At 32.7% G+C, this 27,982-nt stretch overlaps 4 protein-coding genes and 1 pseudogene across 8 annotated transcripts; 2 read left to right on the top strand and 3 right to left on the bottom strand.

Annotated features, from left to right (window-relative positions):
* Positions 1 to 59: 59 nt before the first annotated feature.
* On the bottom strand, positions 60 to 2,187 carry LOC132268371 (xyloglucan endotransglucosylase/hydrolase protein 2-like). Its single transcript, XM_059769227.1, has 4 exons — positions 2,064 to 2,187; positions 1,159 to 1,259; positions 748 to 941; positions 60 to 496 (listed from the first exon to the last, which is right to left on the bottom strand). Exons 1-4 carry the CDS (start codon positions 2,185 to 2,187, stop codon positions 112 to 114), a joined length of 804 nt encoding a protein of 267 aa, XP_059625210.1. The 3' UTR covers positions 60 to 111.
* A 3,086-nt stretch (positions 2,188 to 5,273) lies between these two features.
* LOC132269647 (protein LIFEGUARD 2-like) lies at positions 5,274 to 9,449 on the bottom strand. Its single transcript, XM_059770896.1, has 5 exons — positions 9,425 to 9,449; positions 9,201 to 9,314; positions 7,081 to 7,132; positions 5,687 to 5,792; positions 5,274 to 5,603 (listed from the first exon to the last, which is right to left on the bottom strand). The coding sequence occupies exons 1-5, from the start codon at positions 9,447 to 9,449 to the stop codon at positions 5,274 to 5,276; spliced, it is 627 nt and encodes a 208-aa protein (XP_059626879.1).
* A 593-nt stretch (positions 9,450 to 10,042) lies between these two features.
* Positions 10,043 to 11,960, top strand: LOC132269646 (xyloglucan endotransglucosylase/hydrolase protein 2-like; annotated as a pseudogene).
* A 3,128-nt stretch (positions 11,961 to 15,088) lies between these two features.
* Positions 15,089 to 18,910, top strand: LOC132269147 (protein XRI1-like). 5 transcript variants are annotated; one of them, XM_059770222.1, is made up of 9 exons: positions 15,089 to 15,356; positions 16,272 to 16,330; positions 16,449 to 16,568; positions 16,669 to 16,808; positions 17,324 to 17,387; positions 17,478 to 17,577; positions 17,667 to 17,710; positions 17,859 to 17,942; positions 18,204 to 18,910. In XM_059770222.1, the coding sequence occupies exons 1-9, from the start codon at positions 15,337 to 15,339 to the stop codon at positions 18,476 to 18,478; spliced, it is 906 nt and encodes a 301-aa protein (XP_059626205.1). In that variant the 5' UTR covers positions 15,089 to 15,336; the 3' UTR covers positions 18,479 to 18,910. The 5 variants fall into 5 exon arrangements, with proteins under 5 accessions (XP_059626205.1, XP_059626206.1, XP_059626204.1 ...); XM_059770221.1 differs by having other exon boundaries at positions 15,090 to 15,356; positions 16,275 to 16,330; positions 17,475 to 17,577; XM_059770220.1 differs by having other exon boundaries at positions 15,090 to 15,356; positions 17,475 to 17,577.
* A 6,381-nt stretch (positions 18,911 to 25,291) lies between these two features.
* On the bottom strand, positions 25,292 to 27,146 carry LOC132269146 (uncharacterized). Its single transcript, XM_059770219.1, has one exon. The coding sequence runs from the start codon at positions 26,398 to 26,400 to the stop codon at positions 25,534 to 25,536; it is 867 nt and encodes a 288-aa protein (XP_059626202.1). The 5' UTR covers positions 26,401 to 27,146; the 3' UTR covers positions 25,292 to 25,533.
* Between the last annotated feature and the right edge of the window lie 836 nt (positions 27,147 to 27,982).

Raw genomic sequence — 27,982 nt, 5'->3', positions numbered from 1 at the left:
AAGATAAATTAATCAACGTACCAATGAAAGAATACACTAAGGTATATATTCAAGCATCATCTTCAATCTTCACGGTTACAGTATATTATTCATTATTCATAAAGTATATGATTATGATTGAAGGCATTCTGGAGGAGGAACAGGAAATCTAGGCCTATCAGAACAGTAGTCATAAGTCATATACTTGTTTCTCACACCCTCGTGTGCACTTTGTTCAGTAGTCTCTAATTTCCAGTACTTCTCTCTATTCCACCAATAGTTTTCGGAATAACAATTCTCAACATTATTATTATTGGAGCAACCACCAATGTCAAAACCTTCGAAATTGGCTTTAAATGGTGCATAGGACCAATTAGTCTTTGTTTGGCCTCCATCTGTTGCCCAACTATCCCCATTCCACAAGCTTACTTCTAGTTGCATTGCCTGTGTAGGGTAGCTAACCCCAATCTTTGTGTTGTTCTTGAATACCCTAACGGGGATGTTGTCCACATAAAACCTGAAATCAAAGCACCACATTAATTACATTAATTTCGTGAATAACAAAAATATCAAATACAAAAAACACGGTTATAGTTATAGAAATTGATAAGTAGTCTTAGAGTCGGACACATTTTGACTATTTTATGTGAGTGATGGATGACATTACTAACTCGGATGACATTACTAGCTCACGTAAATGTAGTTTGATGTATCTGACTTTTAGACTCGGTAAATGTAAGAGAAAGAGAGAGAGGAGAGAATGTCTACACTATTTGATGTTGGTTCCAGAGAATCTTATAAGTATGATAATCTGCAGTTGGATCAAACCAGAGAAGGGTTCTTTGCTCTCTATTCCCTTGCCCATTTGAGAACACATTAGTCTGTAATGTGTAAGGTTTTCCTTCTCGATTACCCAAGAACTCGAAGTCTAGTTCATCGTGGTTATCCAAGTGTGAGGTTAGCTGCAATAGAATATTAATAGACCAACCACGTACACAGATTAAAAATTAACCTGGATCAAGAGTATGGCATGAAAAGCAAATATTAATTTAATTTTGATAGTCACTAGAAATTAATTTCTTTTTTTAAAAAAAAAAAAATTCCAGAGGATTATTAGTATAAGATTATAAATGAAATGAAATGTAAGGCGTGCATAAATTTATATGGAGTATAAATTACATAGAAAGCAGTAACAACTCCTGCAGAGTCCTTGTCTGGTAGCTTTATCCTCAAATGGAAGAATCCAGATCCATAGCTTAGCTTTGACCCAAACCCAGCTCCTATATTATATATATATAATATATGCACAAGTAAAACCATTAAAATGAAGAAATGGAAAGTAATATATACCTTGTACCGTGCATTCATATATACCGTTAATGGGTACACATGCAATGCTAGTGTACCCATTATGTTCGGGGCATAGCAGTACTTTTGAATCACATAGTGAACATGCATTTTTTTTTTTCCGGTAAATTGTGAACATGCATTTTGATAGCTCCTCTCTGATTCACATAAAAATTTTAAATCAAAAAGAAATTAAAGAAATTCTTTATTTACAAATTTTCAAGATAATTAAGATTTTTTGCTAGAGAAATGAGTGTAGGAGATTTATTTAATGCTCACCTTGATCCAAAATTAAATTTTTTTTTTCTAAGTTAAAGAAAACACCCAATTATTCACAATATGTACATCAACTTTTCCTTTTGGCAGGAGAGATTAATTTGATAACTAAAATTTTCTTTAGACTTGGAAATTTTCTTCTTCTTATTTTTATTTATTTTATTTTTTTAATTTCCTTGATGTCTCTAGCTAAATGGGTGGAAACAACATGGATTTTAGATTTATCCTATTAGAATTTGACCTATATTTTCAAGAACTCAATCCTATTAGAAAGCTGGCCGAGAGAGAGAGAGGAGTATCCTAAGTTCTCAAATCACTCACATCAAGAATATAAAATAAAGAATTAAGAAGAAGATCAACCTGATTTACCTAATATTATATATATATATATACACACACACACACAAATATATATATATTACTTACCCAAAATATATATATATATATATATATATATCAACCTGAAAATTTATCCATGGAAAGCTGGATTTCTCTTCCCTGGTTTAGAGGCAAAACATGATCATTTCCCCATGTAATGCTATAATTCACATCAAAGCTAGAATTTCTAGCTCCAATACCATCCATCACCACACCAAGTAGGAGAATTATTAATGCAAAAAAACTCGATAGAGAAAAACCCATTTCAAAGAGAAATTAACCCTAGCTAGCTGGCTATATACTGTAATATTTGAGTAGCTAATGTGAGAGAAAGAGTGTGCAAAATATACATATTTATAGAGAGAGAAAAAGATGCATATATATGTATGGTCTAGACATCAGCTTAATTCCAAGAGGACATGAAAAAGGATGCAACAAAGTGTGTGGGCTATTTTTTCTACGTACCTTCCCCACACGCCATCAACTTTTCCATATTATCCCCATAACAAACCACATCTGACATCACAATACCAAGCTAGTTCGGGAATTCAAGAGATAAATATTTTTATTATCATTCTCGTATACATATATATATATATATAGTTTGATGAAAATAAAAAATGAAGAATGTATATATCTATAGGATTTATATATATATATGTCAAAATAAAACCTCAATATTTTTGCTTGAATTAAGTTGCTTTCCAAGCCTAGGAATTGTACGTTACCCATTGTTATCAAGTCCCATGTAGTACTACTACAGCAGGATCATCATTGTACGTGTATGGGCAAATATTCCTTTCAAAAGTATGCTGTTTTTTGCCAAATTTATTTTGTTACATGCATTGGTTGTCAACAAGCTGTCCCAATAACGTGTCATTTATTTGTGGATATATTTAACATTAATTAGTCTATCACTTATATAATAAACTCAAAAGAGTCATCATATATACATAATACATGATATATACAGAGTTCAAACAGATATATAGTCATACTAACTTCAAACAATAATTTTTTTTTTAATGGGGCTTATATCATTCCTCACTCACATAAAATAATTAGTCTAATCAGTTCAATTATCGGATTACAAATTATTTTTCAATGCAAAAAACTGATTTCGGTCAATTAGATTGTTCATGCAAATGAAATGTATTCACTTAAAATAATTATTTAAAAAAAAAATGATTCGAATAGATATATATTATTGAATTTTTATAATAGTTTTTAAAAAATTTATGCTTTTCCTTATAATTGATATTTTTTTTTACTGAAAAATAACTATAAAACAAGAACTAATATTTAGACCCTTCTACTTTCTTTTTCTTTTCTTTTTTTATTTTTTTTTTCCTGTTAAAGAATTCTCACAAAACAAATATTGGTTTTGAGAAGAGTAAAAAAAAATTAGCACTTGATAGGCTAGTGACTCTTCCTAATTAATAAATAATAATATAAACAAGAGGAATATGGTTGTAGCTTATTTGGACGTAAGTTGGGTGAGAGGACAATTTTATCCTTGGTATTTAGGGATGGCAACGGGGTGGTTTTGGGCGGGTGGACCCTCCCCGCCTCCGCAACCGTTTAGAAACCCCGGCCCAAAACCGCCTAAACGGGGGCCCTTTTCACCCCATTTTCGCTCTGTTTAGTTCCAAAATTTTTCCTCCTTGTTTAATATTTTTTCCTCAAATACAATTATATAGCTATTGAAAAAATTTATAAGAAATGAACAATCAATAATTTAACATAGATTTTATGGGCATGAACGATCTTAGTTCATATGCATCTGCCGATCTCTAGAACGGTTTTAGAGCTAACTATATATTATAATAAAATCAGGGTAATTTAATAATTTACCTACCTAAACGGGGTAGGGCAGGGTGGAACGACTTCCCCCCACCCCCGCCCCGAACCCGCGTGAATTTTCACGAATAAAAATTATTTTCATCCAATTCTAAAACCATTGTAAACAGGACAGGGTGGGTGGATACCCATTCCCACCGGACAAATTGCCATCCATACTGGTATTACAAGGTTGAAAGGCTTTTGGTTGGGTTATCTTGACATGCACCAATACACGACACCGCGGGCCAGACCATAATGGGTATGACATCACAGGGGTTTTTGGGCTTGGGCTGTCTTACACGTCTTGTAGTGCCCAAAAGTTATGGGGCCCATAGTCCACCAATAAAAACTACCCTTTTATGTCACCAAGTTGCATATTTAATACTGGTGCTAACAGATTTTCTATTTTTATTTTTAATAAAAAAAATGCACGTGTCTTTTCGACTAATAATATTTTAATCCCCAACATGATCTATATTGGATGCTGTTTCCTCCTAAGTATCAAAATACGTAGTTGTACAGAATACCGAAATATACATACCCAAATATATGTATATCTATACACACACAAACACACAATTCTTATATATAAATTAATCAGTTTATCAATCTAGATTCTAGAATGGTTAAACTGGTGTCTAAGTTGGTGGTTCAGAACAGTTTATCTGACTGGGATTGGGACAGGCACAATTCTCGGTTTATATAAAACATGTTTTTCTAATGATTTTCACATGCCGAGTGTTTTTATCTCAATTAATAAACAATATGACTAATTTCCATAAAATTAGACACCCATGCCCATTACCCACCAAGCCAATGGTATAATTTTATTTTATTTTAAAAGATGGAGTTTGATTGGGTGTTTTTTTTAAAAAAGATAAGCACCAGTCATTGGCCAGGCTGTATAAATTGAGTATATAGAGATAAAGGAAGATGGGCCCCACTGTATGGAGACAAGTAGACAACTGCATCGTGGTAAGAGGAAGGCCCAACTTTATATACTTTTTTATATAATAACTAATAATAAAATTTTATACACGTTTTATATTACTCATCCAATTCAAATAAAAGTATAGCATTTGAATTATACTTCTTAAATGATATGTATATTATGCGATTGATATATATACTCTTAAAAAAAAAAAAGGGTTAGCAGAATGATAAAAGCACTTGTTTCTAAACCTTAAACATTTCTAATAATTTTTTCCCTCCACCTTTGTGGTAATACTTGTTTCCCCACTAGCTACAAGACCATCATAATTGTCCACACAATGACTATTACTGATCTTCAAACAATTTCTTATTTTATATATTCCTTTTCATGTTTATCAAAATTAACAAAACCCTAATTTCATTTCCTATTGATTTGGGGGGTGCCCTGCCACTTTTATTTGGTGCGTGAAAGGGCCAAAAAATGGAATACCACGGAATGTGTGCAATAACAAAGTGGTTCATACTTGCATGTTAGTATGAGTAAGGTTGCTTCTGAATTCAAAGAAAGTGGATGTGTATATCTGTTGAAGAAAATCTCCTTCACCATCAGCAGCCCTGAAGACGGTTAACAGCTCGAGCAAGAGAGTGATGATGCTCAGATACAATGACATAGCAGACCAAATATATCGATCAATGGATTTGCGTTTGATGAGCTCGTTCGTATCATATATGATGTACCCGCGTTTGATGAGCTCGCTCGTATCATATATGCTGTACCCACAGAAAGTGATCGACGCTACACATCCATATATCATCACCCACAATTTATCCATGTCAGGATACCATTGCTGCAAGAAGAAGATGGGTAAAAAACCATTGTCCTCACAAACACAACTAGTGTGAAATGCACATACCATACATACATACATACCTCAGCCATGCCAAAGCCCAGAAGCACAGCAATAGCAACAAAAAAGAAGGGCCCATGAAATTTAAATTTGTGGCCTCTTCTTGAAGCCCAAAATGTGTAGAGAGTGTTGGAAACGGGGGCATTAAAAACATAAACTTTGGATGAGATTTGAAATAGATTCCGCTAATAATTTTTTACCTATCTCTAGACAAGCGCGTTTCTTTCCGCAAGGAGATGAACGTGGTATATTTACTTTCTAAAATCCATTTCCGGATGAATGAGAAATTAGCTCCAAAGTGTGGTATTTTGATAAGCCTAAATGGGTATGCAAAATGTGGGAAGTGTTTGTCCCACATGAAAAAAATGTCGAAACAAATTGAAATTTAAATAAGGTGAGTTTAGGATTTGGGCTTGGGCTTGGGCCTAATTGTAAAGCCCAGATTATTCTCTTTTGGAATTTTGGATTGGGCCTAATTTTGGGTTGGGTTTATTTAAATGGGTTTCACAAATGAGTGAGTTTTTTTGGTGGTTGGTTTTTTGAATTAAAAAAACTACTTTTTAGTTTTTCTAAAATGTTACACCTTTTAAATTAAAAAACCATATTTTAGTTTTTCTAAATGGTTACACCTTTTAAATTAAAAAAATCACTTTTTAGTTTTTTCAAAGGGTTACACTTTTTTCCGAACCATCATAACCCATGGTTGCACCCACTCGAAAAGGCACATTGCAACCTCTTGGAATAGATGTGTCTATTGGTGAACAGACACCATGTGAACCATTGCAACCTATTGGAATAGATGTGTCTAGTGGTGAACAGACATTATGTAAACCATTGCAACTTATTGCAATGGTTGTGTCTAATAATGAAGAGATACACCTAATCCGAAAAGGTATATCTGTTTCTATAAATACCCCCTTTGGATCATTTGCAATTAATTCATTTTCATTTTCTTCTATCTCCCTCTCTAGACTGGAACCCAACCCAAGTGGGTTCAAACCATAGGTTAAGTGGTTCGAGCCACTTCGACCCTAATCCAATTTCATCGAGCCATATTAAGATTGGTCCGAACCATTTGGTTCGGATTACACCCAATTCAGCATTTATATAGTATATAGATGCATTTTTGAGTCAGAGACCGTTGTATTCTTAGAGATAGACACCATTGAGTCCGTTAGCACCATAGCGGGGCGAATCTGTCTTAAGGACATAATATCCAATACTAGCCTCGGTCCAGATTCATTCCTTGCATATTATTATTATTTTATTACTTTATTTTACATATTTAATTAAATATAGAATTGCATATTTAATTAATGATTTATTAGCATATTGTTAATTATCTCGTGACATATTAGTATAAGGATTGTTATATCTTAAAAGTCACATTAAGCATATATTTTTCCAACAGAGAGTGAGACTCACAACCACCACAGTTGTTGAAATCACAGCTACCAAATTCACTTTCCCTGAAGTACGCAAATTTTATGATCGATCCATCTCATCCTCCGGAGGTCAGGAAACCAACAAACAAAGCCATACAAACAATAGTTATAATAGTGAGGATGACATAAACTGGATTTCAAATATTCTCATCAAACATGTTTAATGGATATATATATATATGTATATATATATATATATATATATATAACAATTAGCCTTGTTTCATCTTGGAATGTGGCAAAACACAAATGCCTAGAATCTAGGCTTAAAATTGAAGAAGAAGAAGAAGAAGAAGAAGAAGAAGAAGAAGATAATGTAAAATAAAATATTACTAAAAATAATAATATAAAACACAATAATTGTAAAACCTCAGTTCGTAAGTTTTCAATGAATCCCAGTGACCTACAACACCTACATTAACCCTAATTTTCTAATCAAACTACAAAAACTTGTACTACATCAGTCAATCTCAATCATTAATAATTATGGAACTTAAAATAATTATAATCAAAAATTAATTTTATATGCATATATAAATAAGAGTTAAAGTACAAAAAAACCCTCACTATATAAAAGAAGTGTAAAAAAATGCCTTTATTAAAAATTAAGTATATATAAATCCTCTATTATTAACATTTTGAGCAAATTGCCCCTAATCATCAATTTTGACTAAAATTTCTATAAAAATCCTAAAATACAAATAAAGAAAAACTCTCTCACAAGAGTCTCTCTCCACCCTGCAATAAGAGAGAGTGGATATGACTTGGTGGTTCCTGCTGAAAGCTATGGGTGATGACCGTTATGGGTCCGGGGGACCCAACGACGTTACTGAACAATCCCAGCTCCAAAGATGTTCCAAATATGGAAGCAATGCTTATGGCTCATTTAGCAAAAGCTTGTAGAAACTAAAATATGGCGGTTTGATTTCTAAGGAGGAGGTAATTACTAAAGCAAATTGCTTGAAAAATAATGTAAAATTTCAAAATTATATATATATATATATATATATAACGAAGCAGCACAAAATTAATTGTGTTGAGAGATTTAATTGGTGAAGATCGATATGGGAGAGGACCAAGAGTAGAAACTGAGTTAACATAAAAGTCTTACAATCCGAGGTCGGAGCGTTGGCAACAGCGCTTGAGAAGCCACCAACAACCTCTCCGATCCTCAATTTCGTTCCTAGTTTGTTCTGAACAAAAAACACAAAATTAGAGAGAAAAAGAAAGATTCTGCATATGTCACAAGCCCAATTTCCACCCAACCATCATATGGTATGCTATAAAGTTTTGGCGGTAGTGGTGGGTTGAGGATGGCGGTGGTGACGCCACAAGTTGTGGTGTCAGTAGAAAGGTAGGCGTGTTGTGATAATGAATATATATATATATATATACACATATGATAAAGTCAATGAATGGTAGTGATTGACCAGAAAATGAAAACAGGAGAGAAATAGAGAGGACAAACTTAACACTTTGCTTCATCATTATTTTTTTTTTTATATGAGTATTTTAAGTATTTTTTTTTTTTTGCTAAATTGAAATAATGTCCTTATTTGCACCAATTAAAAAAAAAAATTTAGGGGATTTTTTCCTTTATTTTTACATAATTTTCTTACCAAATTTTCTCCTAACCAAATTGATATTAGAAACTTCATTTTCTTTCACTTCACTTCATTTTCTTTTAACTAAAATCCTTCAATATTATATCTAGGAAGAAATAAAAAAGGTGATGAATGATGAAAGTTTCAAAAAAAAAAAAATAAGAATATAGAAAGTTCCCAAAAATCAAAGTATGGAAAGTTTCAAAAAAAAAAAAAAAATTACAAGTATCGAAAGTTTCCAAAATCAGAAAGTTGACTTAAGATTATTTTGTTTGGCATCCTTTTTCTTTTTTTAATTAAAAAAATAATAATAAAAATAAATAAATAAAACTGCAACTGGCTTCCAAACATAAAAATAAATAAATAAATAACATGAATTTTTAAATTTAGTTTGGCGTGCTTAAGATTTGATGCTACCATGCAGAAGGTTTGCAAATTCAATTAAACATGAATTCAAGAAGAAGGGAAGAAAGATTTAAATTGCTTACCGTTGGTAAAACAACATGTCAAACTGACCGCAACAGACGCTAAAATATCTAACAGTCCAAGAATAACATAGTTCACTGGAAATCCAGAGCGATTGTAATACAACGCAAGCAGAACTGAAACAATTCAAACAAAAAACAAATTAATCAATCAAGAAACGAAAAATAAAACTACAAAATTAAATAGGACATTGTTTCAAGATCAATATTTTTTTGCAATATGATACCCAAGGGGGAAGGTATTATATGCATCCTTTAGAGCCGAAGACGGCGGCGAAGGGTGACAAATGATGCCTCAACGACGATTGTGAAACTAGATAACTTCTTCCAAATCAGTCAACACGCCTTTTTATTTATAAGACGGGTGAATTATTTAATTTGGAAACTCTTTAAATTTCTAAAAATAACAAAACTTCTTTCTATTTGAAAATAAATTTGATTTTTTTTTTTTTTTTTTCTCTGAAATGGAGAGTTAGTTTGGTTAAATAAGGTAATGTACAGAGCCCAAAGATTTGGGCCAGGAATTAGAACCCAATAAGCGAAGTTACGGCTGTAGGCATTGAAGTTGATCTAAACACCCTTTTGTTACTACACTCCAACCTACATGGTAATTGCGGATCCGAAGTTACCAACAATACTTATATCTATATTTATACTATCAGTATTATTAAAAATAAAAAGAGTTTCAGTACATTAATGTAGTTTAATACATTATTTTTAAATAAATAATAATATAAAGTATTAAAAAAATTTAGAGCATTTCAAGCGGTTGTTAAAATTTTTTAGAAATAGGTTTTTCTCTATTGAGTTTTTTTGCATTAATAATTCTCCTACTTGGTGTGGTGATGGATGGTATTGGAGCAAGAAATTCTAGCTTTGATGTGAATTATAGTATTACATGGGGAAATGATCATGTTTTGCCTCTAAACCAAGGAAGAGAAATCCAGCTTTCCATGGATAAATTTTCAGGTTGATTTTTTTTTATTTTTAATATATATAAATATATATATAAATTGATTAAATCATGTTGTATGTGCAAAATTTCGCTTAGCCAATAATGATTGAGAAAAATAAAATAACTCACTCAAAAATAATAAAAATAAATAAGAACAGTGTATAAAGAAGTGCTTGGATCCTTTTATTGGAGGTCTGGGCCTCTATTTATACACAAAAATTGGTAAAATTAAGGTAAGACTCGCGTTGTTTGTCCTCCAATTCTATCGTATCAAATAGAGTTCTTTCTATGGTATAATATTTCCTACGCAGAACTTGCCTTGTACAGAACTCTTCCTATCAAAGAATTCTCCTTTTATGATAAATCCTTCTACCGATAGGATTTGTTCAATCTTGGAAAAGTGGGTTGAATATACCTTGAATCAATTGGGCTTGAATAATGGGCCGGATGTTTAATGTTAACATGTTGGGATGATAATCTCTTAATTCGGGCTTCAACAGGCTGAAGGTCAAATAACAATAGTATTGGGCTTGTGAACAGTAATCTTAGACTAGCCTCAAACTCAATTTGGATTTGAACGAGATGGGCTTCATAAACTCATCAAGGATAAGTTTATATTTATGATGACGTGGATTATTCTCATTGAAGGGATATTTTTCCCTCCACACAGGTTGACTTCTTCTTAAATCTAAAATCCATGTTGTTTCCACCCATTTAGCTAGAGACATCAAGGTAATTTTTAAATAAATAAATAAAAAAAAAAATTTACAAGTCTAAAGAAAATTTAGTTATAAATCTCCTACACGCATTTCTCAAAAAAAAAATCTTAATTATCTTGAAAATTTGTAAATAAAGAATTTCTTTTTGATTTAAAAATTTTATGTGAATCAGGGAAGAGCTATCAAAATGCATGTTCACAAAAAATGCATGTTCACTTTGTGATTCAAGAGCACTGCTATGCCCTGAACATATTGCGTGTGTATATATATATATATATATATATATATATTATATAAGACCACCCCTACTGTGTATGTCTTTCTGTGTAAATTCAATCCACTTTTTCTTAAATATATTATGTCTCGATCTCTATTTGACTATCATTAACAACCATACACTGCATGAATGACTCTGGCTAGCATTGCATTTCTGGTATATATGAATGCATGGTACAAGGCTGGTATATACTACTTTCCATTTCTTCATTTTAATGGTTTTAATTGTGCATATATTATATATAATATAGGAGCTGGGTTTGGGTCAAAGCTAAACTATGGATCTGGATTCTTCCATTTGAGGATTAAGCTGCCAGACAAGGACTCTGCAGGAGTTGTTACAGCTTTCTATGTAATTTATACTTCATATAAATTCATGCATGCCTTACATTTCATTTCATTTCATATATAATCTTATAATAATCCTCTGGGAAAAAAAAAATTAATTTAATTTCTAGTGACTAATCAAAATTAAATTAATATTTGCTTCTCATGCCATACTCTTGATCCAGGTTAATTTTTAATCTATGTATGTGGTTGGTCTATTAATCTATTGCAGCTAACTTCGCACTCCGACACGATGAACTAGACTTCGAGTTCTTGGGTAATAGAGAAGGAAAACCTTACACATTACAGACCAATGTGGTCTCAAATGGGCAAGGGAATAGAGAGCAAAGAACCCTTCTCTGGTTTGATCCAGTTGCAGATTATCATACTAATTACAAGATTCTCTGAAACCAACATCAAATAGTGCAGATATTCTCTCCTCTCTCTCTCTCTCACACACAAAGTCTAAAAGTCAAATACATCTAACTACATTTACATAAGTGACTAATAACATTGATAGTGTCATTCATCACTTACATAAAGTATAGTAATAAAATAATTGTTAAAAAAAGAATGTCTTTAATAGATATATATTGTTTTTGAATTTTTATAATATATTTTTTAAAAATTATATTTTTCCTTATAATTGATAGATATCTTTTTTACTGAAAAATAACTATAAAACAAGAATTAATATTTGAGACCCTTTTATTTTTTTTAATTATTTATTCTGATAAAGAATTCTCGCTAAACAAACATTGGTTTTGAGAAGAGTAAAAAAATAATAATTCAAGGCTTAAAAAAGATTTTTTTTTTTTTTTAAAAGATGGAGTTTGATTGGTTTTTTTTTTAAAAAAAACCAGGACGGTCAACACTCCAACAGAGTGGATAAGACTTGTCATTGGCTAGGCTGTATAAATGGAGTATATAGAGATAAAGGAAGATGGGCCCCACTGTATGGAGACAAGTAAACAACTGCATCGAGGTACGAGGAAGACCCAACTTTATATACTTTTTTATATAATACATAGTAATAAAATTTTATACACATTTTATATTACTCAACCAACTCAAATGTCGACAAAAAAAAATAATAATAATAAATAAATAAAATAAAATAAAATAAAATAATAATAATAATAATCAAATCCAACTCAAGTGGTATGTATGATGTACATACCACTTGTTTATGAAAGTTAAACATTTCTAGTAATTTTTTCCCTCTACCTTTGTGGCAATACTAGACAAAACCCTTTTGCATTGTTAGGTGGTAATATGTTGATTTATAGATTGGGATCTAAATGTTTATTATTATTATTATTATTATTATTAAAAAATACTTAAATAAATTTACTTTCTTTAAATTTCTTGTTTTGGTTGCATCAAAACATATAAATGAAATTGTGTGGAACGCAAAGGGTAATATAGAATTTAGAATTGTAATTATGATAAATAAATCGAAATTCTATATTACTATATTAATCCTTATGTTCTATAATATTCACCCCAAGGAATCCAAATCCTTGTCCATGTGTAAGTCCAAACCACAATATCATTATAATTTATCTTTTATCCTTCCTTTTTTATTTTTTTCCGGTAACTACAAGAGCATCATAATTGTCCACAATCACTATTACTGATCTTCAAACAATTTCTTATTTTATATATTCTTTTTCATGTTTATCAAAATTAACAAAACCCTAATTTCATTTCCTCTTGATTTGGGCTGCTCTGCCACTTTCTTTGGATTTCTAACAAAATGAGTTTTTTATTATGTCTTCTGAATAGGCATGGGGTTTGGTGCGTGAAAGGCCAATGTATAAACGATCCATTATAAGAAGCTTTGTTCTTTTACACAAGGCCCAATTTATAACGATCCATTATATGAAGCTTTGTAAATATTTGTTTTGCTCTGTTAAAAATATAAAAAGCAGTCCATTACAAAAGAAGGTCAATTTCAAGTCCAAGTGTTTTAAGGTTGTATTCGTTTGTATTGAATTGAAGTTATAAATTTGAAATTTGTATAATTGAAAAAATGCAAAAATTTGTACAATTGGAAAAATGCAATTAATAAAATAAAATTAAAATTTTTTCAAATTTCACTAATTTTAATTTTAAAACTCTAATTTTATACCGTTGAACACAATATAAAATAAATTTCAAAAAAGACGTAAGAGATTTGAGGCTGATGTGGTGGAAAATTTGAGAAATGTGGGATGTGCATGAGGTGGGTAAGGTACAAAGGAAAATAAACTATCATATCTCACTTTAAAATTGAACATTCACCTCATTTCCTTTCTTCCTCGGAATTGAATTGGAGTTTCTGCTCTGTATAAATTAAATAATTAAATACAATTGTAAAACATATTCTAAGTATAATATTTTATATAAAAAAATCTTATATTTTGTTAAATTATGATTCCAAATCCAAAATATCATAAAATGAGTTTTCTCTCATTTCCTAATTCGTTTCTAATTTAATTTGAGGAGACAGTCGAGGACAACTGTGATTGTTCATGCGTCAATCAGAGTCATCCCTTAATATAACACAATGCTTTGTTCTTAATAGAATAACTTGACATGCCATCGTGGACCCTATATATATGACAAACTTCAAATATATCTGGGATGATGAATTTGTTTACTATTAAAAAAAATTTCTTTCTGAAAATATAATATTTTTTATATAATTATAAAAGACATTTTTATAATAATTTTCAACTATTTTTGATAATTACAAATCAAACAAATCAAACAACTGTTTCTATAATTGTAAACCAAACAAGTTCCATATTTCAACGTCCAACTTGTGAGATAAAAGATTTACTATTAAATTATTATTTTAAATTTAAAAAGTTAGATAACTTACAAATATTACTTGAATTTTTTTTCCTAAACTACCAGCAACTAAAACGGTAATAGCTGTTGTCTCAATCATCAATTAATGGTCAGTCACTGTAGGTGCAAAAATTTTCTTAACCAAAAATAATTAAAAAATAAATAATACAACTCATTCAAATAAAATAATAATTAACAAGAATTGTATAGAGAAAAACATATATTGCTCGATGAATCTTATTAGAGGTTTCTGCTTCTTTTTATATACAAAAAGGTAATGGAATTACTTCAATTCATTCTATATACCATTCTTTATAAGTAGAATTCTTTCCTTTTACAATTCTTTTCATGCCAGACTTTTCCTACATAGAACTTTCCTTCTATATTGGATTATGTCATTAGCAAGACTCGTTCCTTCTTTAAATGAATTTGAGCCGCATGCAACTTGGTCCAGAAGACTTTGTTAATGGGCTGAAAGTTCAACATTAGCGACTTTGGACTGTTGGGTCTCTGTCCGGCCTTGAACAGAGCTGGGCTTTTGTAACTTGTCAATAGATTGAAAATAAAACTTATATTGTGACCACGTAAATGACTTTTATTAGAGGGGATTTTTCCCTGCACCCTGACCCAGCTCAATCGATCTTTTTACTTTTCCAAAACAAGATTAATGAAGTGATTAAAATAATTAAGTAAAAAACGTAACCCCACGAGTAACGGACTTGGAGGGACCAGCGTGCTCTGTCGTGGTTGTGAATGGAGATATAATAAATAGCCCAAGAAAAGAAGAGAGAGAAAATAGAGAGGAGTGAGGGTCGGCGTTTTCCTCCCTTGCACAAATCTCAAGCACCACTGTAATTTTGTGTTTATATATATATATATAGATTATATGCCGACAATTGATCCCTTGCAACGGCTACTTTTGATGGTGTAGTAGTAGATGAGAGAGTGATTTGTGACTAGAGTAAGATACCCTCTACTTCCGATTCTTCTACCTCGCGTTCAATTGCAGATAGATATTATTGAAATGGATAAGAACAATGACAGGTATGGTGACCTCTCTTTCTTCTATTTTTGGGGTTTTTGATTACTGGGTTGGTTTGGGAATGCATTGTTTGTGATATGTGTTAATGGGTTAGTTGAAAATGTTGACTTCGATGTCATTGTTTATAGGAGTACTTGTTTGTGCATATCTGAATTTCTCTGGATGAAAATGTTGGCTTGATAGATTGGGTTTTTCTTGATTTTACTTGGTCTCTTCTGCGTTTTGTTTGATTATACTCCAATCGCGAAACGAGAATCAGTATGAGCGTTGAGTATTTGATGGTTTTTTTTCTTTTTTCTTTTTTTTTTCTGTCTTTTTAATTTTTCTAAGTGATTTTTTGCTATAATTTTCATCAGAGTGAGCGATTTTGTCTAACATAGTTTATGATCCTCTTCCATTTAATTTTTTAAGCGCACCCCTCTCTCTCACAGATCCAATTATTGATAGGTATTCTTTTTTCATGCATTTCATGATTGTGGATGACTTTGTTTCAGCATTCTTTCAGGAGCTGTTTATTGTTCCGATTTGCTCTTGTAATTGGATCTAATGCTCCTCCTGTTTTTATTTTGTGGTCTAATTAAGTTTATTCGTTTCACTCTTTTTGTTCTTATGCTACTATATTATGTTTATTTTTGGCTTTTTCCTGTGTAGGTTGTAGATAAATTTATTTATTTATTTATTATTTCCGTTTGATTATTTTGAACCAATTTAAATTTCACTATATTTAACTAGAATGCAGCTCAAGTATTAGGTTATGACCTTAATATAGCACCTTGCAACTTTTTCTACAAGACTACATCCACTTTTACTTGAGCTTGAATCGAAGTGTTTTTTTACATTCACATGTTTACCTTTAAAGGTTAATTATTATTCGGGAACTAATAGTAGTTTTTTTTTTTTTTTGTATGAAATGATAGCAGCAGGATGTGGGACTGGAAAGGAGAGAATTATTGTCTCCAAAAGGATACCAATCTTGGTGAGCTAGACTTACGTTTTTGATTCAGTAGTAAATCAATATACTAGAGTGAAGTTACTAATGCTGAATTACTGGGGCAGAGTTACTGATATTGAATTGCTCTAACTGTTGTGAGCAGACATATCTGAATTCCTAGGGGATGGAGTGAGCCAAAACGAAGAAGATCTTTCCTACATGTTTGGTCAAACAACCCCAATTAAAGACTGTGGGGATTTGGCTTACAGTGTTACCAATACTGGTAATTTATTTATTTTCTTCCCGATAAGTGTCATTCTTTTAGCTTTTAATTGATAGTGCAGTTCAAAGGAACTACTTTTATTTGAACGAATTAATTGCAGAATACATGAACAAGGAATCAGAGTATTGCAGGGAGACTTCTTCACAAGTAAAGAGGCGCCGAATGCTACAGTTCGACACTGATGTTTTGGATGCCTACCTTTGCAATGAGGATATGCCATCCACATTCTTAAATTCAAAGGTTTGCGCCAACATACTATTTCCTTGTTGGATTTTTGCACTGAGGAGATGCTATCCACATTGAACATTCTTAAAATCAAAGTTTGCACCAACCTACCACTTCCTCTTTTGAAAATGTGACATCTGATCGTCACTGGTCTATATACTCACTGAAATGTTCATGGCACAAAAGGTAATGTGGAAGTTTATAAATATTGCTATCATGAAAATCTTATTGTTTATGGGGGACCTTGTCATATACCTCATATGTTTTGCATCTCTCTTTTTATTTATTTATTTTCTTTTTGAAACCATTTTGTAGTTGGCCTCAACCTATTTATTTAATAAGTTGTTCTTCTTCATGTTCATACATAATTCATGTAATCATGTTCAAACTCTAGTAGTTTTAGTTAACAATGTATGCAATGGAATGAACTTTTTAATTCTTAACTTGTGATGTGGAATGAAGTTCTATAGAAATATTTTTACATGTTGCATGAATAGTACTTAAATCCATATTTTTTTATATATGTTTAGGGAAGGGACGATTCAATTGAAGAAACTTTCTCCGATATGTCACAGTGGGTTTCAGGGTTTGCAGGTTTGTCTCTAGTAAAATTTGGTTCTGACATGCATGGGAACTCAATATTCTACTCGGGATTTTTAATTAAAATGTAATGCATATCAGAAGATACATCTACATCTTGTTATAAGGGCCTGGATCAGTCATCTGAGGGATGGCTAGCTGATTGCTTTAATGATGCTGAGATGCATTTCAGCCCTGACGATATGTATGTTCCTTTTTCAATCTTATCTTTAATCCTTCAAATTTAATATGTTTTTCTCTTTAAATTGATTACTTTAATCTTTTGGGATGCAGGAATATGTGTGGGGCATCATCTGATGTTCAAATTGATATTACAGGTATGTGAAGCTGTTTTTTCCATCCAATAACTGATTGTTTTTCTTTTTATTTTATTTTACCTTTCCTGATTGATTCATTGTGCCTTTTCTTTTTTCCCTCCTTTTTAACATTTAAACTAGTCTATAACAATAGTTCACTGTTGTGTAGAGCTCTGCAATGTGCCACCTGAATATGAAGCTAATATAGTTCCAGAGCATCCCACTCAAACTCGTCGAAATGTTGTTTTTAAAGGTTTTCTCTTGTCTTAATCTGCTTTTTTTGGCTTATATTGTTCAAACTCAAGAATTACAATAAACTCCAAATTTTTCTCTCAATAATGTGTCGATTTCCCAGTTTAGGTCGCTTGAGAACAAGAAATCACATTTTGATCCAACTATGTCCAAAGATGTGCACTGTTTCCATGTTTGTATTAATGTGTCCTCAATTATGAAGTCACCACTTTGTTAATCATAGCAAGATTCTTACAATTGAGCTTATATTTGTCATACTCAGGTAGGAAGTCATACATGCAAACTCCATCAAAGTTAGCTGCTTCTGTTGTCTATCCATTTGCCTTCATTAAACCATGCGGTGCCCACGGAGATGTAACTCTAAAGGACATAAACCAGCTGATACACACTCCGCCACCATCAAAATTGAAGCAAAGTAAAGAAGGTCCTGCTTCTTATCCCACTTCAGCATTTTCCGGGAAGCCTGTTGTTGGTAAAACTAAGATATGCACTGAAGGAGGCAAAGGCAGCATCACAATCATGAGAACCAAAGGTTGAGTAGATAAGTGCTTTCTCTCAAATTTTCCTTGCCTGTGGTGTTTCTCCGTTGTTTTTCTGGAGTTGAGTTTTTATGTATCATCCTGGGGCCACCTAGCATAAAAGTTAATAGTTCACCATCGGTTTGGTGTTACTCTAAGGATGTGAAAGGTTTATGTTTCCAAGTGGTTTTCTAGGTAACAAATATCTGTTGTTTTTACCTGGTGGGACACTGATACAAGATCTGTGTTGAGCGCCTGAGGCTGAGTATGAGAGATTCCCCCTCCCCCGTCTTTGTTTCTTTCTTTTCTTTTCTTCCTCTTTTTCAGAAAAAATTGTAATGCGTCTATCCTGTATTCACTTGGGATTCTTTGTTGCTCAAAAGATCATGAACCTTGTTGTTGTTATACATCTAGAAACTTTAAAAAAATATTAAAAGAATTTGTGTGACAAGATTGAATTGGTATTCATATAATAGGACTCAGTATAATTTGTTTGCAGATATCAGTGTGACTTGATTTATAATCTTCATTAATTCTCAGTGTACTGTTTTTGAGAACCTTACAAGTAAATATACACACTTAGTTGCAACAGCTACATGTTCAGAACGACTAATTGGTTGTGAATTTGGTATGTGCAAACTATGGTTTCAAACATATTCCAGAAGTGTAATGTGTATATTAGACGTGGTGCAGCTATTATTTCTAGTAGTCAATCTATTTTGCTGTGTGAGATCATAGAAAGGTTGTGTGCACATACGTAGGATGGATTTTTATACGTTTTTACTGTTTGTGCATCTTCATTTGTTTATTTTGTGGTCAAATGAAGTGGATTCTTCCCTCTGTTAGTTTAAGTTCGTTGAAACTGAGTTCGAAACATGTATATTCTTCTAGGATGTGGGATGATTGGGAAGGAAACTTGCATGTCAAATATGATTTTCGTCACTGAAGTCTTGGAAGTTTCATTTGATACCCATAATGTAGGGCAAATTCGTTATAGGATGGATGAATTTCAGTTTTAGTAAAGTACCATTCCTTGCACTCCTTGCACTCATCTTCTCACTCACATTTGTTGTAGGCTTTTTAGCTTTTTTAGGTAAAAAATTCTTTAGTTCTTGGTGAACCTTATATTTTAGCCTTCTGGGTATTAAATTGGTTTTTACTCTTAATCAATTTCACACAGAATTTTCATTAGTTCCTGACTCACTGTTGGATCTGCTGTTGCTTAGCAAATGTTAGCCCCCTAATTAGGTAGTTATTTTGATTCCTTGTGTGCGTGTATAGAATGGGACCATTGGTGACCATGAACAAAACATACACATCCAAAAACTCGTGGAGGAATGGAATGAATGATTCCACGACCTTGAAGTAACTCGGTGGTTACCTTGAAGTCAAGAGCTCTCACATGGCTGAGAACAGCATCGCCTCAGAAAGTGTCTTAGGAATACCCATACTGAATAGTAAAAGAGCGAGCTGCTTCAAGCAGACGGCGATTCTGCTTGAAGTAGCTTCTCAGGGAGGTGCTCAACCTCTGTATAGAAAATAGAAATAGGTGTCTGGGACAAAGATACGGAAAGGCTGAGCCACCTGCTTGTTAGATTCTCAGTTCCCAATTTGCCTGTGACTTTAAATTCCCAAGCAGAATCAAGAGTGTTTTTTAGTTGATAGCGCCTTTTGAATTATCATGAACTTTTTTCTTTTTTTCTTTGTTTAGCTGCTTGTTTTCTTTGTATATTGCTGAAATTTAAATAATATAAATTTTATAAAATGGTTATTATATGTTAAACTGTAGCTGAAAGGCAAATATTGAGATGGATATGTGATGTAAATGAAAAAAAAAAAAAAAAAGATTATAAATATAATTATATTAGTGAGATGGTTTAAAGTATTGTTTATTGGAGATAAAATAAGAAAAGATCGACTATGATGTCTTGGACATGGGCAACAAATGTTAATGACTTAAACCATTAGGATTGGAGAAATTTTGATGAAATCAACAAAGATCAATAACTGGACCATTAGGATTTTGGAAGATTTTGATGAAAAAACACTAAAGTCAATGCTGGAGACTGGGAAAACGAAATTGAACATGATTGAGATGGTAAATAAAGGTGCAATGGTCTGATCTTACTTGTAGAATGATAAAACAAGATAAATTAATGTACTCCGAATTTGTTAAAGCTGACTTGTATAATGCTATTTAAATCATCTTTTGCAGGATGTTGCTCTTGTCCACATCCCTCCTCATATCAGGTTTTTTAGCAACTAAGGATTGTTTTTGTTGATTTTGTGCTGCTTCTTTTAGTGTGTTTGCCGGGATTTAAAAAAAATAATAATAAATAAAAATTGTTATTTAAATCTATTTAGGATGTATTTTACAGCATAGAATTAAAATTGGTGGAATTAGAGAAAAACAATTCAAAAAATTGAATTAAATTATTCTTCAGATTTTACCAATTTCAATTCCAAAATTGTAATTCCCAAGTGAATGTAGTGTAGATCTTATTTACGGGATCACAGTATAATGGTCAAATCGGTTTGGAAAATTAGTTTAAAATCATTTTCCATTTTTATATGGCCATCTGTTACAAAGAAAAACTTGTCTCACATCAAATCCGAATGTGAAGTGAAATGGGTATAAAAAAGTATGCACCTGTTATAATTGGTATCAATCTTAATTTGGTACCACACCAAGCGCCCAATCTAAAAGGCATCTGGGTGTGTCATTCAAATAGGTAAGGCATCTGTAAGGCATCTGTGAGTTTGAGCGTAAGATAATATAAGTTTTTGAGCAAATATGTATGTACACATGTTATACCATCCTATTAATATAGAATAAATGTGAGAATGGTGATTATGATTGTTCAATGCTCACAAGTCCTTAAGAGTCAATCTCCCTTCTTTGGGATTCAAAAAAATTAACTTTATTTAATGGACTAGTTTAATAAATGATGTTGGCTTGATTTAATAATCATGCGAACATGAATGAGCCATGCTCTATTGTTGGTGTTAATGACACACAATAATTGGTCTTTGTAGTGGAAAGCATTATTAGTACTTTCACATTATATTATAAGTAACACACATGCCCATTTGCCTCCTTTTTTGGCTTTTATTTTGGGGTTAATGAGCAATACTTGAGTAAGTTCACTGTCAGAAAAAAATGCAGCTTTGTCTGGTCTTGTTTTAATGGTCCTTTAAATGACCCCAACTTAAGTCCTGAGTTGTCAATAAGTTTTTGAACAACTGCAAAATATAATTGTTGTTCATTTATTATGTTTAAGAAATACTTGTTCACAAAAGCAATTAATTGAAATTGAGGACCTATGTCACGGTCCTTCGATGCAGAGGGAATCACTAGTGGGTTTCACTCTTAAGTTGCGTGGAAAGAGTCGCATCACAAGTGAGTTTTATTCTTAAATGGCATTGAGTTGGAGTCTGAAAAATAACAAAATTTAAGTTAAAAATAAAAGAAAAAATATGCGCAGAGTGTGAGAACAAAAACATGCAATTATGCTATTTATAATAATTATGTAATTTAGGTTCCACTAAATCAAGAGGTCGTGATAATTTCGGCCCTTCACTTCAATTATGCTAAGTTTGTTTGCATTAAATTAATGTCTCGGAGGAATCCAAATTGAAGAAAAAATAATTTAATATTTGAACTAATTTTTCTCTAATTTTAATTTTAATAAATAAATATCATGTAACCAATATAGTACTAACACTTATTTTTATATCAGATTCTAATAGTGAAAAAAGATTGGAGGATAAACAAATATATGATGTATTTATTTACTTTGAATAGTTTTCTCAAATGATTTACCAAAATCTGTGGATGAGAATGTAGAAAGTTTAGAGTTGAATATATATATAAATATATATATATATATATATATGTTGAAAGTTTACAGAATAATAAAATAGAAAATGCAAAATACTAGGGCTAATTGTGAAAGGAACGTGATGACGATGTGCATGAGCTAAGGGTCCCATGAACTGATATTGCTGTCCTTTATGGTGTCTGAACTCAGTGTAAAAACCCAGTACTGTGTGTCTTTAATATGATTTGGTTGAATTGTTGGGTTTAAAAGGTAATCTCAGCCCGAGTGTCTCTCATGGTTGAAATCTGCCCCACCAAGTTTAATTGAATTTACCAAACAACTTCACTACAACTTTAAATTTCATCAACCTACACATTTGTTGCAGAGGATCCTGCAATGACTGGTTTTGGGTCGGGTGAACATCCGAGCGTTTGGCGTGACATTGAATCATGAGACAAGTTTTGAATTGATCACCCTGTCTATCCGAGGTCAAGATTCGGACGCTTAGCGTGACACTGGATCATGAGACAAGACCCGAACGCTTAGTGTGACACCGGATCATGAGACAAACTCTGAACTGATCATCCTGTCGAAGACCCGACGCTTAGCGTGACACCGAATTAAGGATTGAGTCTGACTTTAATACCAATTGTAACGGGTAAGTGCTTGCCCATTTATCCTTGGATAATACTGCATATCCACCCAATAATACTCATTCATTTTTCCATTCGAATTCGACGTGGAATAAATTCATATCCACCCAATAATACTCATTCATTTTTCCATTCGCATTCGATGTGGAATAAATTCTCCCTGTAACATTGGGAAAAAACATTAGTAAAAGTTCGAATTTACAAGTGTAAAACTCGGTTGAAATCAGATTTATGACTAGTTTTTTATTTGGTGTGCTTGTTGTAAGTGATCCTTCATCAGATAAAAAGTTTGAATCTCCAACGACACAAATAGGTGCATTGCGTGATGTGATTTACCTACCAAAAAAACATATAGACAAAAGCGGCATTGTATTATATTTTCCCCTGTGACAGGGTGTTGCTGGACCAATTCATTTCATGTTAATTGCAAGGATGTCAAAGGACAGACCAAAATTAATTTTTAACACCAAAAGTGCAGGCGAGAAATGATTTTGTAATAAAAGAAGAGAATATTGTGTAAATCTTAGGTTGGATGGAGTTATTTATGGTCTGTACAAGTAATGAAGTTTGGTTGAAACATGAATTAAATAATGAAGTTGATCAATCTTGTGGTTCTTCATTTGCTTAAATGTCACTTTGTTATAGAGTATAGAGAGCCGTTAACATCATCCTGGGTAATTTACGGCTGTAATAAATAGATTGTGATTTGGAGGTTTGGCTCCTCCATCGTCCACACACAAAGAAGAGTCAGTTTCATTTATCAACATGTTTTCCCCAAACCAGAATAGACCACTAATGGTCACCATGTCTCTATAGCTGGTGTGGATGTGGACTTCTCAGTTAGAATGTGCCAATTGGATAAATCTCACACCATTTGTTAGTGTGCCTAACAATCCGATTGAGACTTTTTATCATTTTTTTTTAAAAAAAAAATTATATAAAAAATTACACCTAGTTTGGATATGTTACGCAGGCTTCTTCACCCTATTTCCTATTCAGACACAATATTGTCTATTTTTACCTATTGATACTACTTTATAAAAAACACGTTTAATTTTAGAATTTCGATAGGTTCACGACTTTAAAATGCATTATGTTATAGAAAGATGTTAAACTTTACATACAACACTTTGTCTTCCTTGACGAAGTGGGATTATAACACCCTGTAACTCATTCAGTATCTCGCACCGTTCATAAAGATAGTCACAATCATTCCTGTGGGGCCCAACGTGGTCAAATTTAAAGAATTATATGACAAAAATACCCTTAGCTCTTTTTTAGTTAGTCTTGTTTAGATAATAATAAGTGCATAAAGGTAATTTCACATAACCTGCCGGATGTTGAAAACAAAGAAAGGTAAGTGTAACAAATTTAACAAGTGATTTTTTATTTTATTTTAATTTTCGGGACAGAGTGAAAATTTTATTAGCAACTAGAGATAAGATTACAATCATTGAAACAGCAGAAACAAGCCACTGCGGCCATGCATGATGAAAAACACAGTTGACCCTATTATTAGCTAACAGCAAAAGCTTGCAATTAGGTGGGCAACTGCATTTCTCTAATGAGTAGTGCTAATTCACGTACCTTCTTTTTGCTCTTGAGATACCACCGGCCGGTAAATTTATGTGTTCCATTTCAGTCAGGCTTCATGAGCTTGTTTAAATCTCAGCAAAATTATGGGAAAATTACAGTATTTGTTTGATGTATTTGACTGCAAATTTACTCAAGGCTATGGTTCAACCGCGGTATCGGTCGCAATATAATGGATTCATACGAATATTGGTGTAAATCGATCAAATTGAACAATTCAAAAAAATGTGCAACGATATGAAACCTTTGACAAAGAGTTACAAATCAGGCCATACATATGATAAACCATGCTCATGGCAAACACACAATACTTGAATATGGATACCAAATAGGCATCAAAACATATCAAAATAGTTCAATTTGTTGTGTCATTGCTTAAAACCTATACACGACACTGTAGCATACACAAATTATTTTTTATTTTAAAAAATTGAATATTTACGTGTCCTGTTTAAAGATTTGACACATTGGCATCCTAAGCATTCAATAAATTTGCAATGAACAAGTTTCAGTTTATCAACAACTGAGTGGATCAAAGAATTCATCAATCCATCCAACCATGACCATCATTAAAATTAATCATCCATTGGTTCAGTTGGTTCAGTGTTGTAAGAATAGAACATCTGATTCTATATGGTACGGAGTATATATTTTCATCCAGTCCGCCATATTATTTCATAATTCTTTTTATTTATTTATTTATTTTATATATTAGTATTATCTAAAATTGTAATGCATACATTAAAAATGCTACAAACATGCATATACAAAATGGCGACCAACTGCCATAACAAATTACTATAATATCTGATTTGTGATCATGTTGAAAATCCAAAATCAAACTTCTTATTGTTCACCAACCCAGATGCTAGCTATAAAAAACACAAAATTACAAAAACTTAAGATAAGAAAAAATATTACTAGAAAATATCATAACCGAACAGTTTAGACTTCAGTGCTGTGCAGGGTTGTTGCCGACCGACAACGATGATGATGATTAATTTAGTTCAGAAGATATCAAGAATTTCCAAAATGAAACCATTGCAGAGAGGGCAATTACCTCTCTGAACCCAAACTTCCCTCGAACACAGCCTGCAAAATGTATGTCCGCAAGGTATAAACGCCGCCCCTTTGTGTCTCACCATGCACACACAGCAGTTATTATACCCTCCACCTTCACCACCGCCTCCGCCGTGGTCTTCTTCTTCCTTCTCCTCCTCCTCCTCCGCCTCCATTTCCAATATCTCATCATCATCCACCATATATGCCGAACCATCCAACCCCATTTCTCTATCGGTCTCCGCCAACAATGCCATCAATGACATCCTCACCGGTGAGTCCCCACCCGCCTCCACCGCCACCGCCTCTATCGGTGACTCACCGCCCCTTTGAGTGCCTGCGTTCAACATTGCTGTATTCGGAACTGAATTTGTTTCCACCAATCCGTTGTTAATTGCCGGTGATGTTGACATTTGGGGTTGAATTTGATTTTGCGTGTTCACAGAACTAGTTGAGTTTCGTCGAGATATTATCACTCTGTTGTTGTTCTGAACCGGAACGTCGGAGCGCGGAACCGGAAGGGTGGAGATCCAGGCGGCGCCGGCGCGGCGGAGTCGGAGCTTGTTCCTGAAGACTTTCCAGCTCTTCTTGTTGTTCTTGAAACCGCCGTTGGGGTCGTCTCGGATGATGTCGAGGAGCGTCCGGTTAACCGGCGCCGCTCTCTTCTCGCTCTCCAGGATTGCGCTTAGAGTCAGTCCGGCCAGCGAATTACGGCTTTCCTCTTCGTCTCTCACTCGAAGGAAGTCTCGAAGGTTCAATGAGTCGATTCCTTCGCCCGAGTGCGATCTCCTTCTTCGACCACCACCACTTTCCATTCAAATCGATCACAAATTTTATAAACGAAATCTAGATTGCAAAGCTTTTAACAATCTTGGAATCCGAAAGCGGAAATAAAAAAATTGTGAATTCAGAGTTTCTATAGAATTCAAGGATCGGAAAGTTCGTCTACGGATTGTCTAGAGAAAAATATGTGAATTTTTGCTAGAGAAAATCTATAATTTCTCAGAAAATTCACTAACAAATTGAAGAAACAGAATTTAGTGTGAAAAAAGAATATTGAAAAGCTTGAGATCTGATAAGTTTAAGGACATGAAAATTTTGTTAAATGTTGGAGAGGTCTGTACAATAAAGAGCATTGGATACCTTCCGTGTCAGGTCAGTTACGTTGATCAATCGATCAGAGAGAGAGAGAGAGAGAGAGAGGACTAGATCTGATACTTCTCGCTTTTGATTTTGTTGTGTCTGTAAAAAAGTGTTTTTCGCAATTAGGGATAAGAAGCGTATATACTGAGAAAATTCTAAAAACAATGCCGGAGAGAAAGTGAGTCAAAAAGGAAGGAAAAGAAGGGAGAGAAGATTAAAACAAAAAGCCTTCGCGTGGTATACGAATAGACTTTAGCAATTTTTGTCTGTGTCTACAAATTTCTCTCTCCCCTATTCTTCCTAATTCATACTAATTGAATTTCTCTCTCGCTATATATTTTCTCTCTCCCCTCGCCGTGTGTGTGAGTTGTGTGTTTGTTTGTGGGATGTTAGAGGGTGGATAGACGGAGGTGAGGGGACCTTTGGACAGAGTAGCGATACTTATGGAATCGTTGTCCACCGCTCCTCCTTTGTTTTTTAAAATTACTTTATTACTCCTACAATTTGACCCCATTGATTAAATACTACTCCAATTCATGGAATTTCATAAGCATTAAAATAAATGTATTTTTAATTACTATATAATTAATTATGATATTAGTGGCATGACAAACTCTTTGGATGTAATAATCTTATTTTTCATTTCAAACCCACAACCTCCAAACTACATGCCATAATAGAATAATCATATCATTGTAGCCAGAAGGAAAAAAATAAAAAATAACAACTAATTTTTGAAGTTCAATCATATATTAGTGTATTTGTCAGTATAACAGCTTTCGAGTATCAATGATATTGAGGTAAATTCAAGTTTCAGAGTTATGATTTATAAAATATTATTTATTATTATTATTATTATTTTTTAACCTAACCAGAAATGATCATTAAACGGTAAAAAGAGTCTCGAGTTTTCTTTCTCTATGACCTCCTGTAACATGATTGGAACTGGGTCATGATGTCCTTAAAATATACTAGCATAAATAAATCCTAACGAAGAGGTATGTAAAAAATATTAAATAATATTGCTGCTAATATTGGATATTATAATTATAAGTTAGGACATATAATAGCATATAAGTAAAAAATTTAAGTTAATAACTAATTTATAACTGTACAAGCTAGTCTCAGATTTAGGTAGATAATATTAAATATGCTAATATATAGATTAGATAAACCAAAAAGATTACAAAAAGTTTAAAAAATTGCCCAGGCCTGATAGGCCCGCCACCCCTTAACTTAGGACAAGACATATTG

The sequence above is a fragment of the Cornus florida genome, unplaced genomic scaffold, assembly GCF_030987335.1.
Source record: "Cornus florida cultivar Cherokee Brave unplaced genomic scaffold, ASM3098733v1 CherokeeBrave_3.0.0_Hap2_Chr08, whole genome shotgun sequence".
In the NCBI taxonomy this organism is placed as follows: domain Eukaryota; kingdom Viridiplantae; phylum Streptophyta; class Magnoliopsida; order Cornales; family Cornaceae; genus Cornus; species Cornus florida.
Note: the sequence above shows the minus strand (reverse complement) of the source record. Positions and strands in the feature narration are given on the sequence as shown.

What these genes read in the sequence shown, in the direction of transcription:
- LOC132269147 (XM_059770220.1), top strand. Translation starts at nt 15,337, where the DNA reads ATGGATAAGAACAATGACAG. An exon ending in ATGGATAAGAACAATGACAG is followed by an intron (nt 15,357 to 16,271) that starts GTATGGTGACCT and finishes ATGAAATGATAG; the next exon opens with CAGCAGGATGTGGGACTGGA. An exon ending in CCACATTCTTAAATTCAAAG is followed by an intron (nt 16,809 to 17,323) that starts GTTTGCGCCAAC and finishes ATATATGTTTAG; the next exon opens with GGAAGGGACGATTCAATTGA.
- LOC132269146 (XM_059770219.1), bottom strand. Translation starts at nt 26,400, where the DNA reads ATGGAAAGTGGTGGTGGTCGAAGAAGGAGATCGCACTCGGGCGAAGGA.
- LOC132269647 (XM_059770896.1), bottom strand. Translation starts at nt 9,449, where the DNA reads ATGCATATAATACCTTCCCCCTTGG. An exon ending in TATAATACCTTCCCCCTTGG is followed by an intron (nt 9,315 to 9,424) that starts GTATCATATTGC and finishes GAATTGTTTCAG; the next exon opens with TTCTGCTTGCGTTGTATTAC. An exon ending in GACATGTTGTTTTACCAACG is followed by an intron (nt 7,133 to 9,200) that starts GTAAGCAATTTA and finishes TGCGTACTTCAG; the next exon opens with GGAAAGTGAATTTGGTAGCT.
- LOC132268371 (XM_059769227.1), bottom strand. Translation starts at nt 2,187, where the DNA reads ATGGATGGTATTGGAGCTAGAAATTCTAGCTTTGATGTGAATTATAGC. An exon ending in TTCCATGGATAAATTTTCAG is followed by an intron (nt 1,260 to 2,063) that starts GTTGATATATAT and finishes TATATAATATAG; the next exon opens with GAGCTGGGTTTGGGTCAAAG. An exon ending in TGGAACCAACATCAAATAGT is followed by an intron (nt 497 to 747) that starts GTAGACATTCTC and finishes CTTTGATTTCAG; the next exon opens with GTTTTATGTGGACAACATCC.